We start from the raw sequence: 14,565 nt of genomic DNA, 5'->3' as shown, positions 1-14,565 counted from the left end.
TGGATGGGCCTGGAGCGTATTATGTTAAGTGAAATAAGCCAGAAAGAGAAAGACAAACACTGTATGATCTCACTCATATGTGGAATATAAACCAACACATGGACAGAGAAAACTGGACTGTGGTTACCTGGGAAGTGGGGGTGGGGGGTGGGCACAAGGGGTGAAGGGAGTCATATATGGGGTGATGGACAAACAAAAATGTACAACCCAAAATTTCACAATGTTAGAAACCATTAAAATATCAATTAAAAAAAAAAAAAAAATTAAATTGAAAAGTAAATTTCCAAAAATGTAAATCACTTTGTAATAAAACTCTGAAATAGATATTTATAAATTAAAATTGCTTGAAGGTTTAAACAAACATATTTTGCATGGAATTCATAGTAACAGAGGGATATATATTGCTAGCTGTCTGCAGAGCCAGAACCGATCTCTAAGTCTTCTGACTCTTAGTTCAGCTTTTTTCTGGTGCATCATACAGTAGCTGATATAAATCCTTCACAACCGCACTAGAGATGTGTATTCTTAAACAATAAAGTTTAAAAATATATTTCAGTGTCTATTGCTGTGGAAACTGAACTGACACTTCATCTTGCTACCATTGTGAGTGAGCATATACTACATACATCTTACAGTCAGGAGTACTTTGTACTTTGCACCCCAAGATAAAAATAACAGGGCTACACTGTCTAGTTCTGCTCCCTCAAATATATAAAATTTTAAGAATTTCCTTTAAATTACTGACCCCCTAATAAAGATAACTCTCCTAGATTTTTGCAACGCTAATGTCTGAAGATACACCACAAGCTTTGTGGATGTGAGAAAGTGGCAGTTTTTCCATCTGGAACCGCCGTCTGTAAACTTAGTAACCGTAGCAATCTTGGGGGGTATTATCCCTTTAAACAACTTTGGTGTTTTTACTTTGGTAAGCCAATGCTTCTTTTCTTTTTTTTTTTTTTCATAATTTTATTTATTTTTTTTTTTCCCCCAAAGCCCCAGTAGATAGTTGTATGTCATAGCTGCACGTCCTTCTAGTTGCTGTATGTGGGACTCAGTCTCAGCATGGCCGGAGAAGCAGTGCGTTGGTGCACGCCCGGATCCAAACCTGGGCCACCAGCAGAGCGCGCGCACTTAACCACTAAGCCATGGGGCCGGCCCAGCCAATGCTTCTAAATCTGCTGTCTTGAAATGTTTTTGTAAGTATACTTCTTCCTTTTCTAAGTGCTTTTGCTAAAGCTTCTTTCCAATTTCTCATATTTTAGTTATTGTCCAACAACTTGCCAGATAAGAGCCACAATACAATTTACGAGAGAAAACACTTTTTAAATAAAATGAAACTTATTACTAAGTAAATATAAACAGTGACAGAGTGAAATTAAGAATTATAACTGGACTTATTTATAAGGAACATTTTGAGAATAAGTATGATACTTATAAATTTGAATCAATGTTATCTCCTGAGGATTTATTTAATTCTCAATTTTCCAATACCTACCTGAATTTCTGCAGAAATAGTTTTAATCCACTCATCCACTGTCTTTCTAATCCGAATCTTCTCTGATATCTCTCTACAAAAGAGAAAAAAAGAATTTTCTTAAATTAGCATTTAACATCCTGAGAACAGGACCTGCATCAGAAGTCTTACATTGTTTTGAATCTACTATGTAGCCCAATATCCTTCATCTGAAAAGGAAAAACCAATGTTATTAGTTTTCATCAAATGTTTGAAGGATGTTTGAAAAGCACTTGTACATTCCAGAAGATATGCACCAAAGAGAGAAAAGAAATTAAAGGGAAAATTTACATCTATAAAAAGTAATAGCAACATGTATATATCCAAATTCCAACTTTATAATAAGTCCACATCCTCAAAGGCAATAAAGAACCTCTTCTAAACATTAAAACACATTAAGCAAAATGAAATGCTTAGGAAAAAAATTAAGAAAGCCTGTAAAACTGGTAGTTTCATAAATAACTTTGGGTTGCCAACATCCTGTCTTACCTGTTGGTAGACAGGGCATTGATAAACGAATACATGGCAGCTCCGTCCTTTGCACGAATAATAGCTTCCAGGTTTTCTTCAAGTACTTTTTTATTGTTTTGTACTCCTCTCAAAATCTTCTCAGCATCTTTCAATACAGATCTCGTATTGGTTGTTTGAAGCTTAAAGGAATTCTGTGAAAGATCGGCAAGCCTTGACATAATCAGAGATTCTTTGGGCTTAAAAGGAAAAAAAGGCAAAAATGTTACCATGTAAAACTCACATTAATTATATTAATACAAACAAGAGCTATTACTATAGTTGGGGCCATACACTATGCCAATATAGTCTAAAGACTCAATGGGTCAAATTGAGGAGCCAATAAAAGACTACTTGGCAATTAAGGTTTCTTTCCATTTAGAAGTACTAATGTGAATATTAAGTGATATAGGGCTGGGAAGTCCACAGAAGTGCCAGGCAGTCCGGTCACCAATAAAAGCTGTATCTGGTGAAGAAAGCTAAAACAAAATAAGAGCAAGTTGGCTCTTGGTAGGGATGGCGGACATTGTGGACTAAATAAACGAGGGCCATTCGCAGTTCTCTTCCCCCTTCCTTCCTCCTCAAAAGAAGCTGGAAAGCTAGAGGTGGCCATGTGGCTCAGTCCTAGACTGGGAGCAGTAAGTAGAAGTCACTTGGTGAGGGGATCTGGGAAAGTTTTGTAAAGAGAAGAGACTGGGATGACATCTTTTTCAGTAGTTTGTCTTCATCCTTCCTCTTTCTTCCTGTCTTGATAAGTTTTTACTTCTTCATAATTTTTACTATTACTAATCATCAAATTTAATATCCTATACCCGCTTTACCTGGAGTACACCATTTGTTTCTTTCCTCTTTTGGCCAAGATCATAAAGAATATCATCAGACTTGTGCACAGTCACTTCAGCTGTTCCTAGTTCTTCATAGGAAGGAAATCTTTGAGAGGACAGAGTGACAGTGCTGTAGAAGATTTAAAAATAAAGTTTCCTAAGTTGTCATAAATTCAGTACACATTTGATTACATAAAACTTTGATATATTCTTAGTTATACATTACTAAACAGTGTCCTATTAAAATCGTACAATGAAATTAATCATTACATGATTAAACATATGAAAACACAGAAAATCACAAGAGACAAAATTATTCTGACCAGACTGGTTTAGGCATCGTAAGAAAAGAGCAGAAAAAAGGTTTTGCTTTGAAGAAACTAACATGCAGAAACACTTCCAGGATGACAAAGCAAGAACCTCTAAAAATCCACTCCTGCATAAGAGCAAAGACAACACTAGCAACGATGGTCAAAATCAGCTTTTTCAGAACTCTGGAAATTAAACAAAGGCTTGCAACAGCCTGAGGAACATTTAATCAAGAAATGGCTAACTCTGAGTAAGAACAGCAAGCTTTATGGCATTTTTAATTTGCTCCATTCCCAGAATACTTCCCCAACTCTGTGGTAGCCTTGAAAATCAACAGGCTCACAACCCCTGTAGCTGTGACAACCAACAGTATCACAACCACTCAAAAGGGCAGAACAAGCCTGGACCTCCTCAAAAAGTCCCATTCCCAGAGTTTCCCTTTATTTGACCTGACTCAGAGCTAGCTCAAGGAGAAACCCTATCTATCCTCAGGTCATTTTTCGAAAACAGTGGCAATCGTTTAATCTCAGCTGCGTGAGGTGGCCATACCAGTTGAAGTACACAAGAGGGTTGCCAATAAACTAAAAATCTGGGGAATGAGATGTCTATGTGGAGCTCTAAAAAATGCCAACACATTACTGGGGATCTAGAAGGTCATACACATGTACAAGGCTATGTGCATGCCCAAGAAAGACCTAAGAAGGGCCTAATCTCTCATGTCTGGCTGACCCTGAGGCTCTGTGCAAGTAGGAAGTTAAGGCTAATAAACTGTCAGAGCACTGAAGGTGTGCCCCCAACACACACGTGCATGTGCACGCACACACAAGTATCCCCTTGTCAAAGAGAGGGAGACTTACTTGTTCAAAGTAGTTAAGGAAATCTCTTTCCAATCACTAGCAGATTTAGCTAACCAAACAGAGACTTGCTGTACATGACAAAGAATACAGACTTTACAGAATTAGTCCAGGAAAGTCACTAAACAAACAGCAATAACAAGAAAAACAATAACAAACCCCAGAGGGGTGGAAGAATCTGATTTCCAGAGTTGCCACATTACATTATTTAAAAAGTCCAATTTCAACAAAAAGTTGAGACACACAAAGAAACAGGAAAGTACAGCTCATACACAGTAAAAAGTATAGTTATTAGAAACTGTCCTTGAGGAACCCCAAATATTAGACTTACTAGACAAGGACTATAAATTAGCTATCACTAAAGGAAATCATGTTCAAAGAATTAAAGGAAAGTATAAGAATGAAGTCTCATCAAATAGAGAATATCAATAAAGAAACAGAAACTATTTTTTAAAAAGAAAGAAAGAAAAGAACTAAACAGGAATTCTGGAGTTGAAAAATACAATAACTGAAATGTAAAATTCACTAGAGGGGCTAAACAGCATATTTGAGTTGGGGGAAGAGAGAAACAGTGAACCTGAAGATAGGTTAATTGAGATTATCCAGTCTAAAAAACAGAGAGAAAAAAGAATGAAGAAAAATTAAGAGCCTCAGAGACCTGTGAAATACCATCAAGCATACCAACATACCACACAGTCCTAGGAGAGGAGAAAGGTTATTTGTACTATTTAACTGTATAAAGAAACAACAGCCAAAAACTTTCCAAATTTAATAAATATTAATCCACTCATCTAAGAAGCTCAACAAATTCCAAGTAGGATAAATTCACAGAGATCCACACTTAGACACATCATAGTTAAACTGTCAAAAGCCTAAGACAAAGGGAGAATCTTGAAAGCAGCAAGAGAGAAATGACTTGTCATATACAAAGGTTCCTCAATGAGATTTTTTGTTTTTTGTGAGGAGGACTAGCCCTGAGCTAACATCCAATGCGAATCCTCCTCTTTTTTGCTGAGAAAGATTGGCCCTGGGCTAACACCCGTGCCCAACTTCCTCTACTTTATATGTGACGCCACCACAGCATGGCTTAACAAGCGGTGCATCAGTGCACGCCCAGGATCCTAACCTGTGAACCCGGGGCCGCCAAAGCGGAGCATGCACACTTAACCACTGCGCCACCAGGCCAGCCCATCCTCAATAGGATTAAAGCTAACTTCTCATTAGAAACCATGGAGTCCAGAAGGCAGTGAGAAAACATATTCAAAGTACTGAAAGAAAAAGAATGTCAACAAAAAATTCTATATACAGAAAAACTATCCTTCAAAAGTAAAGGAGAAATTAAGAGATTATCAGATAAACAAAACTGAGAGAATTCATCTCTAGGAAACCTATCCTTGCAGGAAACACTAAAAGGAGTTCCTCAGGGTGGAATAAAAGGACACTAGCTATTAACTTGAATCCATATGAAGAAATAAAGAGTACTGGTAAAGATTAACTACATAGGTAAATACAAAAGAGTATAAAACATATTTTTGTTTATAATTCTTTTCTTCTCCTATCTGATTTAAAAGACAACTGCATAAAGCAATAAATATCAAGCTATACAGATGTGCTTATAATGTATAAAGATGTAATTTGTATGAAAATAATAGCAGAAAGAAAGGGGAAGGGAATGAAGCTATATGGAACAAAGTTTTTGAATTCTATTGAAATTAAACTGGTATTAATCCAAACTAGATTGTTTTAAATTAAGATGTTAACTATAATCCCAAGGGCAATCACTAAGAAAATAACTCAAAAAGTACAGCGAAAGAAACAAAGGAATTAAAATGTTATACTAGGAAATACCTATTTAACACAAAAGAAGGCAGTATGGAGGAATAGTGGAATAATAAAAAGCCCTAAGACATACAAGAAACATATAGCAACATGGTAGACATAAATCTTACTTTATCAGTAATCATATTAAATGTAAACAGGTCTCCAAGTCAAGATGGTGGCGTAAGCAGACTCTGAACTCACCTCCTCCCACGGACACAGGCAATTTACAACTACTCATGGAAAAATTACCCCTGAGACAGAACTGAAAACTGGATAAGAGGAACTCTTGCAACAAATGACAATCCTAATTGAGGTGGAAGAGGCAGAAACTCCCTTCTGGAGAGAAAAAAATGCCACCTTCACAAGTCGCCAGCTTCACGGCTGCCCAGGAACAGCCCAAAGGTATGCAACCTCCCTGGAGGAGCAGGGCCCTGAGCCGGGGAGTGCCCCTGCTGTGGGCATTTTGTGGACCCAGCACAATTGAGATGAGTGGCATAATATCTGACTTTGCCTGCTGCTAAAACATTGGGGAGTACCCCCAGAAAAGCTGGTTCACAAAGACATTAAAACCGGCACTTAAAGGGCCCACGCGCAAACTCACCCGTTTCAGAAAGTAACCTAAAATCACCAGAAAGAAAGGTGCACAGTGCTTTGGTGAAAAGAGACTCACCTGATAGGCTCTGAGTGCATTGCAGTGAGAGGTGAGACCTCTCCAGGGACTGGGACATTGGCGGTGGCCATTGTTGTGGCCTGGTGTGGGCGTGCTGACACAGACACCATTGGAGTTCTCCCAGGGGCCTGCTAGCCCAAGTCTGCCCCACCCACTAGAACATCAATTTAATCCAGCTCAGCCAGGACAGGCAGCCCCCACTAGAGACTGGCCCCACTCAACAACAAGCCCTCAGGCAACTAGTAGGCCTGCATAGATTGGTGACTGGATTCTCTGCAGCCTGGCAACTGAGCCCACTTCAGTGCAGCAGGGCGTGCACAAGGAGCAGGTGGAGAGTATGGGGCGGTGGTGGAGTGTGTGGGGCTCCCACCGTGGAGAGACTGGGTCCACTTCAGGAGGTCGGGGCGTGCACACAGGGCAAGACTGTGTTGACTGTGTGTGTGGACCTGTGGGCAGCGGAGCTTGTCGGCTGCAGAGGACTTGTGCTTCTCAAAGAACCACGTGGGGGGCTTGCCCCACCTTCCAAAGCCTGAGACAGTTGGGTGCTCCCGTGCCTGAGGCCAGCCCCACCCAGCTGCAATCCTCAGAGAGCTGACAAGAGACCTAAAGGCTGGTCTCTTTAGGCCCTGAGCCTAACAATCTGCCATGCTGGGGGCCTACTCACTTAAAAGAAATACTGCAACACAAATGTGATATTAGAACTTGCAGCCAACTGTGCTGGGGCTCCCCACACCTGATAAAGAGACTGAAGGGCCCACAACAACTACAAGCAGCTGAGCATTACAACAGTTGGCCAGACTCAGCATCCCTGAGCGCCTACAGGGAAAGCAAACAGGCCACAACAGAAGGACACACGTAGCCCACATAGGGGTCACTCCTGGAACATTGAGGACTGAGGGAAGCACACTACAGGCCTCCTAAGGCATCACTTATATAAGGTCACGTAGACACACGCACAGGGAAAGAGGCAAAATGAGGAGGCAAAGGAATATGTTCCAAGTAGGGGAACAGGACAAAACCCCAGAAGAGGAACTAAGTGAAACAGAAATGAGCAACCGACCCGACAGAGAGTTCAAACAAAGAGTGTTAAGGATGCTCACTGATGTGGGGAGAAGAATAGATGAACTCAGTGAGAATGTCAACAAAGAAATGGAAGATATAAAAAAGAACCAATCAGAAATGAAGACTACAATACTGGAAATGAAAAATTCCCTAGAGGGACTCAAAAGCAGAGTAGAGGATACAGAAGAACGGATCTGTGAGCTGGATGAAAGACTAGAAGAAATTACCCAAGCTGAACAGGTAAAGGAGAAAAGAATTAAAAAGAGTGAGGACAGTCTAAGGGACCTCTGGGACAACATCAAGCGCACTAACATCCGTGTTATAGGTGTCCTGGAGGGAGAAGAGCGAGACAAAGGGGCAGAGAATCTATTTCAAGAAATAACAGATGAAAACTTCCCTAACCTAAGGACAGAAACAGACATCCAGGTACAAGAAGCACAGAGAGCCCCAAACAAGATAAACCCAAAGAGGCCCACACCAAGACATATCATAATCAAAATGTCCAGAATTAAAGATAAAGACACGAGGCCGGCGCCGTGGTTTACCGGTTGAGTGCGTGCGCTCCGCTACTGGCAGCCCCGGTTCGGATCCCGGGAGTGCACCGACGCACCGCTTCTCTGGCCACGCTGAGACCGTGTCCCACACACAGCAACTAGAAGGATGTGCAACTATGACAGACAACTATCTACTAGGGCTTTGGGGGGCAAAAATAAATAAAATTAAATTAAAAAAAAAAAAAAGATAAAGAGAGAATCCTAAAAGCCACTAGAGAGAGACAAGTTACATACAAAGGAAATCCCATAAGGCTATCAGCTGACTTCTCAACAGAAACCTTACAGGCTAGAAGAGAGTGGCATGATATATTTAAAGTGCTACAAGAAAAAAACTTACAGCCAAGAATACTCTACCTAGCAAGGTTATCATTCAAAATGGAAGGAGAGATCAAAAATTTCCCAGACAAGCAAAAATTAAAGGAGTTTGTCAATAAGAAACCAGTGCTACAAGAAATGTTAAAGGGACTGATTTAAAGGGAAAACAGAAGACCACAAATAGGAAAAATTATCTGTTTCCATGAAAAGATGGTAATGGATACAAATACACAAAAAAGAGGTTAGATATGATATCAAAAACATAAAATGAGGGAGGAGGGGAGTTAAAGAGTAGAGCCTTCAGACAGAGGTCAAACTAAAGAGACCATCAATTCTGTATAGAAGGAGAAAGGAACAGAGAAGGACTACTAAAACACTGAGAAAAAAAAATTAAAAAATGGCAGTAAGTACATACTTATCAATAGCTACTTTAAACATCAATGGACCAAATGCTCCAATTAAAAGGCATAGGGTGGCTGACTGGATAAAACAACAAGAGCCATATATATGCTGCATACAAGAGACACACTTCAGACCTAAAGACACTCACAAACGGAAACTGAAGGGATGGAAAAAGATACTCCATGCAAATGGCAATGAAAAGAAAGCTGGGGTAGCAATACCCATATCAGACAAAATACACTTTAAACCAAAAACTGTAAAAAGAGACAAAGAAGGGCATTACATAATGATCAAGGGAACAATCCAACAAGAGGATATAACACTTGTAAATATCTACGCACCGAATGTAGATGCACCTAAATATATAAAGCAATTATTAACAGACATAAAAATAGAAATAGACAGTAACACAATAATAGTAGGGGACTTTAACACTCCACTTACACCAACGGATAGATCATCCAAACAGAAGATCAATAAGGAAACATTGGCCTTAAATGACACACTAGAACAGATGGACCTAGTAGATATATACAGAGCATTCCATCCAAAAACCGAAGAATACACGTTCTTTTCAAATGCACATGGAACATTCTCCAGGACTGATTACATATTAGGCCACAAAACAAGTCTCCATAAATTTAAGAAGACTGAAATAATACCAAGCATCTTTTCTGACCACAACGGTATGAAACTAGAAATCAACTATAGGAAGAAAATCAGAAAAGCCACAAATACGTGGAGATTAAACAAAATGCTACTGAACAACGATTGGGTCAATGAAGAAATCAAAGGAGAAATCAAAAAATACCTAGAGACAGATGAAAATGAAATTGCGACATGCCAGAATTTATAGGATACAGCAAAAGCGGTTCTAAGAGGGAAGTTTATAGCAATACAGGCCTATCTCAACAAACAAGAAAAATCTCAAACAATCTAACAATGCACCTAAAGGAATTGGAAAAAGAAGAACAAACAAAGCCCAAAATCAGTAGAAGAAGGGAAATAATAAAAATCAGAGCAGAAATAAATGAAATAGAGACTAAAAAAAAATAGAAAAAATTAATAAAACCAAGAGCTGGTTCTTTGAAAAGATCAACAAAATTGACAAACCTTTAGCTAGACTCACCAAGAAAAAAAGAGAGAAGGCACAAATAAGTAAAATCAGAAATGAAAGAGGAGAAATTACAACAGAAACCTCAGAAATACAAAAGATAATAAGAGAATAATATGAAAAACTATATGCCAACCAATTTGACAATGTGGAAGAAATGGATAAATTCTTAGAATCATACAACCTTCCAAAACTGGATCAAGAAGAAATAGAGCATTTGAATAGACCAATCACCAGTAAGGAGATCGAAACAGTAATCGAAAACCTCCCCGGGCCGGCCCGGTGGCGCAAGCGGTTAAGTGCGCTCACTCTGCTGCAGCGGCCCAGGGTTCGCCAGTTGGGATCCTGGGCGTGCACCGACATACCGCTTGGCAAGCCATGCTGTGGCGGCGTCCCATGTAAAAAATTAGAGGAAGATGGGCACGGATGTTAGCCCAGGGCCAGTCTTCCTCAGCAAAAAAAAGAGGAGGATTGGCAGATGTTAGCACAGCACTGATCTTCCTCACAAAAAAAAAAAGATGTTTGGGCCGGCCCCATGGCTTAGCGGTTAAGTGTGCGCGCTCCGCTGCTGGTGGCCCGGGTTCAGATCCCGGGCGCACACCGACGTACTGCTTCTCCGGCCATGCTGAGACCACGTTCCACATACAGCAACTAGAAGGATGTGCCACTAAGACATACAACTATCTACTGGGGCTTTGGGGGATAAATAAATAAATAAATAAATAAATAAATAAATAAATAAATAAATAAATAAATAAATAAATAAATAAATAAGAAAACCTCCCCAAAAATAAAAGACCAGGAACAGATGGCTTCCCCGGTGAATTCTACCAAACATTCAAAGAAGACTTAATACCCATCCTTCTCAAACTCTTCCAAAAAACTGAGGAGGGGGGAAGCTCCCTAACTCATTCTACGAAGCCGACATTACCCTGATACCAAAACCAGACAAGGACAACACAAAAAAAGAAAATTACAGGCCAATATCACTGATGAACATTGATGCAAAAATCCTCAACAAAATACTAGCAAATCGCATACACCAACACATTAAAAGGATTATACACCATGATCAACTGGGATTTATTCCAGGTATGCAGGGATGGTTCGACATTCGCAAATCAATCAATGTAATACACCACATTAATAAAATGAAGAATAAAAATCACATGATCATATCAATAGATGCACAGAAAGCATTTGACAAGATACAGCATCCATTTATGATAAAAACTCTGAATAAAATGGGTATAGAAGGAAAGTACCTCAACATAATAACAGCCATATAGGACAAACCCACAGCTAATATCATCCTCAATGGTGAAAAACGGAAAGCCATCCCTCTAAGAACAGGAACCAGACAAGGATGCCCACTCTCACCACTCCTATTTAACATAGTACTGGAAGTCCTAGCCAGAGCAATTAGGCAAGAAAAAGAAATAAAAGGAATCCAAATTGGAAAGGAAGAAGTGAAACTCTCACTATTTGCAGATGACATGATTTTATATATAGAAAACCCTAAAGAATCCACCAAAAAACTTTTAGAAGTAATAAACAAATACGGTAAAGTTGCAGGATAGAAAATCAACGCACAAAAATCAGTTGCATTTCTATACACTAACAACAAAGCAGCAGAAAGAGAAATTAAGAATACAATCCCATTTACTATTGCAACAAAAAGAATAAAATACCTAGGAATAAACTTAACCAAAGAGGTGAAAGATCTATACACCAAAAACTATAAAACATTGCTGAAAGAAATTGAAGAGGACACAAAGAAATGGAAAGATATTCCGTGCTGTTAGATTAGAAGAATTAACATAGTTAAGATGTCCATACTTCCGAAAGCAATCTATAGATTCAATGTAATCCCTATCAAAGGTTCAACAACATTTTTCACAGAAATAGAACAAAGAATCCTAAAATTTATATGGAACAACAAAAGACCCCGAATAGCTAAAGGAATCCTGAGAAGAAAGAACAAAGCTGGAGGTATCACACTTCCTGATTTCAAAATATACTACAGAGCTATAGTAACCAAAACAGCATGGTACTGGCACAAAAACAGACACACAGGTCAATGGAATAGAATCGAAAGCCCAGAAATAAACCCACACATCTATGGACAGCTAATCTTTGACAAAGGAGGCAAGAACATACAATGGAGAAAAGAAAGTCTCTTCAACAAATGGTGCTGGGAAAACTGGACAGCCACATGCAAAAGAATGAAATTAGACCCTTACCTTACACCATACACAAAAATTAACTCCAAATGGATTAAAGACTTGAATGTAAGACCTGAAACTATGAAACTTCTAGAAGAAAACATAGGCAGTACACTCTTCGGCATCGGTCTTAGCAACATATTTTCAAGCACCATGTCTGACCGGGCAAGAGAAACAATAGAAAAAATAAACAAATGAGACTACATCAAACTAAAAAGCTTCTGTACAGCAAAGGAAACCATCAACAAAACGAAAAGACAACCTAACAATTGGGAGAAGATATTTGCAAACCATACATCTGATAAGGGCTTAATCTCCAAAATATATAAAGAACTCATGCATCTCAAAAACAAAAAAACTAATAACCCAATTAAAAAATGGTCAAAAGACCTGAACAGACATTTCTCCAAAGAAGATATACAGATGGCCAACAGACACATGAAAAGATGTTCAAAATCATTAACTATCAGGGAAACGCAAATCAAAACTACAATGAGATATCACCTCACACCCGTCAGAATGGCTATAATTAACAAGACAGGAAACAACACGTGTTGGAGAGGATGTGGAGAGAAGGGAACTCTCATACACTGCTGGTGGGAGTGCAAACTGGTGCAGCCACTATGGAAAACAGTATGGAGACTGCTCAAAAAATCAAGGGTAGAACTACCATATGATCCAGCTATTCCACTGCTGGGTATTTATCCAAAGAACTGGAAAACACCAATGCATAAAGATACATGCACCCCTGTGTTCACTGCAGCATTATTCACAATAGCCAAGACTTGGAAGCAACCTAAGTGCCCATCAAGGGACGAATGGGTAAAGAAGATGTGGTATATATACACAATGGAATACTACTCAGCCATAAGAAACGAGGAAATCCAGCCATTTGTGACAACATGGATGGACATTGAGGGTATTATGCAAAGTGAAATAAGTCAAAGGGAGAAGGTCAAATACCGTATGATCTCACTCATTAAGTAGTAGATAATAACAACAACAAACAAACACATAGAGACAGAGATTGGATTGGTGGTTACCAGAGGGGAAGGGGGGAGGGAGGAGGGCGAAAGGGATAATTCGGCACATGTGTGTGGTGATGGGTTGTAATTAGTATTTGGGTGGTGAACATGATGCGGTCTATGCAGAAATAGATGTATAATGATGTACACCTGAATTTATACAATGTTATAAACCAATGTTACTGCAATAAACAAAAAAGTTAAATTTAAAAAATAAATAAATAAATAAGAAACAACTGAAAAAAATAAATAAATGTAAACAGACTAAAATTACACATTGTCTCCACATGAAATTACTAAAAATGTGGCTCTTTTAGTTATTACTGTATTTTTCATGACATTCAAAATAAATAAAATTATCATGGCCTAGATTTACTTGATTTTTAAAAAATTTTTTTATAATGTAAAATTTCAAACATACATAAAAGTAAAAAGAATAGTATAATGACCTCCACATATCCTTATTTAAGTATAATGATCATTAACTCATGATTACCCTCATTTCATCTATTCTTTCAAACTAGTTTCCCCTACCTTGCATGGGATTATTTTTAAAGCAAATGCCAGATATCATTTTACCAGAAGTGAATAATCTGCACTCCTTAGAAATTAATAATCTACATTTTTGGAAAATTAGAAACATTCACGTTATAACTATATTATAGAAAAGGGGGAAGATATATTAGCAGCAGAAAATAGTAACTAAATCTAAGACAATTTTAAAAAGTAATGCTATAAATTTATTAAAATTCCTAAGGAAATTTTAGAAATATGAACAAATTTCTTTTCAATACAGCTTTCATTCCAATCTCTTGTTTTTACCTGTCTCTCCTCTCAGGATTCCATCCTGTTTTTGACCTAGTTAGTGAGCTTTTGTCTGAAGATTCACTTTTTCTTGTCAAAGACTCATGATTATTCAAAATTTGCTCCAATAGTCTTACATTTCCTACAATAGAAGAAATATAGTATCATTTTTCAAGTACTAATTTATTTATTTTTTATATAATATCTCATATATTTGTACTAAATTAGCTTCTTATGATGATTATCTACTCAATTCACTCTACAATGGCTATAACTACACTCATCAAATAAAACTAAATATTTATAACTCATAAAAACTATAATGGTAAAAGTTTAGGCCTGAATATATTTCCATCACAGAAAAAAGGAATTTGAATGAGAAGTATCATGAAGCCCATCATCATGAAGCCCAGTAAACTGGACTATTTCTATACATAATAAAAGAGAGATTTAACTGTTTCTTCACAGTAACTATTGGTTCAATCTTCCTTTCAGCCTCATCTTTAATAAGACTACACACTAATTTTTTTTTTTTTGGTGAGGTTAGTTTCTTTATTAAAGATTTT

At 38.1% G+C, this 14,565-nt stretch overlaps 1 protein-coding gene across 8 annotated transcripts in view; it reads right to left on the bottom strand.

Moving 5' to 3' along the window:
• The window catches only part of KIAA0586 (KIAA0586 ortholog), a 133,375-nt gene that overhangs the window by 100,636 nt on the left and 18,174 nt on the right, over positions 1-14,565 (bottom strand). For all 8 annotated transcript variants that reach the window (XM_058567021.1, XM_058567024.1, XM_058567017.1 and 5 more), the window contains 4 exons: positions 14,018-14,141; positions 2,842-2,974; positions 2,003-2,220; positions 1,496-1,568 (listed from right to left, as the gene is read on the bottom strand). In XM_058567021.1, coding sequence (XP_058423004.1) covers positions 1,496-1,568; positions 2,003-2,220; positions 2,842-2,974; positions 14,018-14,141 — 548 coding nt within the window. The remainder of the gene's footprint in view (positions 1-1,495; positions 1,569-2,002; positions 2,221-2,841; positions 2,975-14,017; positions 14,142-14,565) is intronic.

Source organism: Diceros bicornis, chromosome 24, assembly GCF_020826845.1.
Source record: "Diceros bicornis minor isolate mBicDic1 chromosome 24, mDicBic1.mat.cur, whole genome shotgun sequence".
Lineage (NCBI taxonomy): Eukaryota > Metazoa > Chordata > Mammalia > Perissodactyla > Rhinocerotidae > Diceros > Diceros bicornis.
Note: the sequence above shows the minus strand (reverse complement) of the source record. Positions and strands in the feature narration are given on the sequence as shown.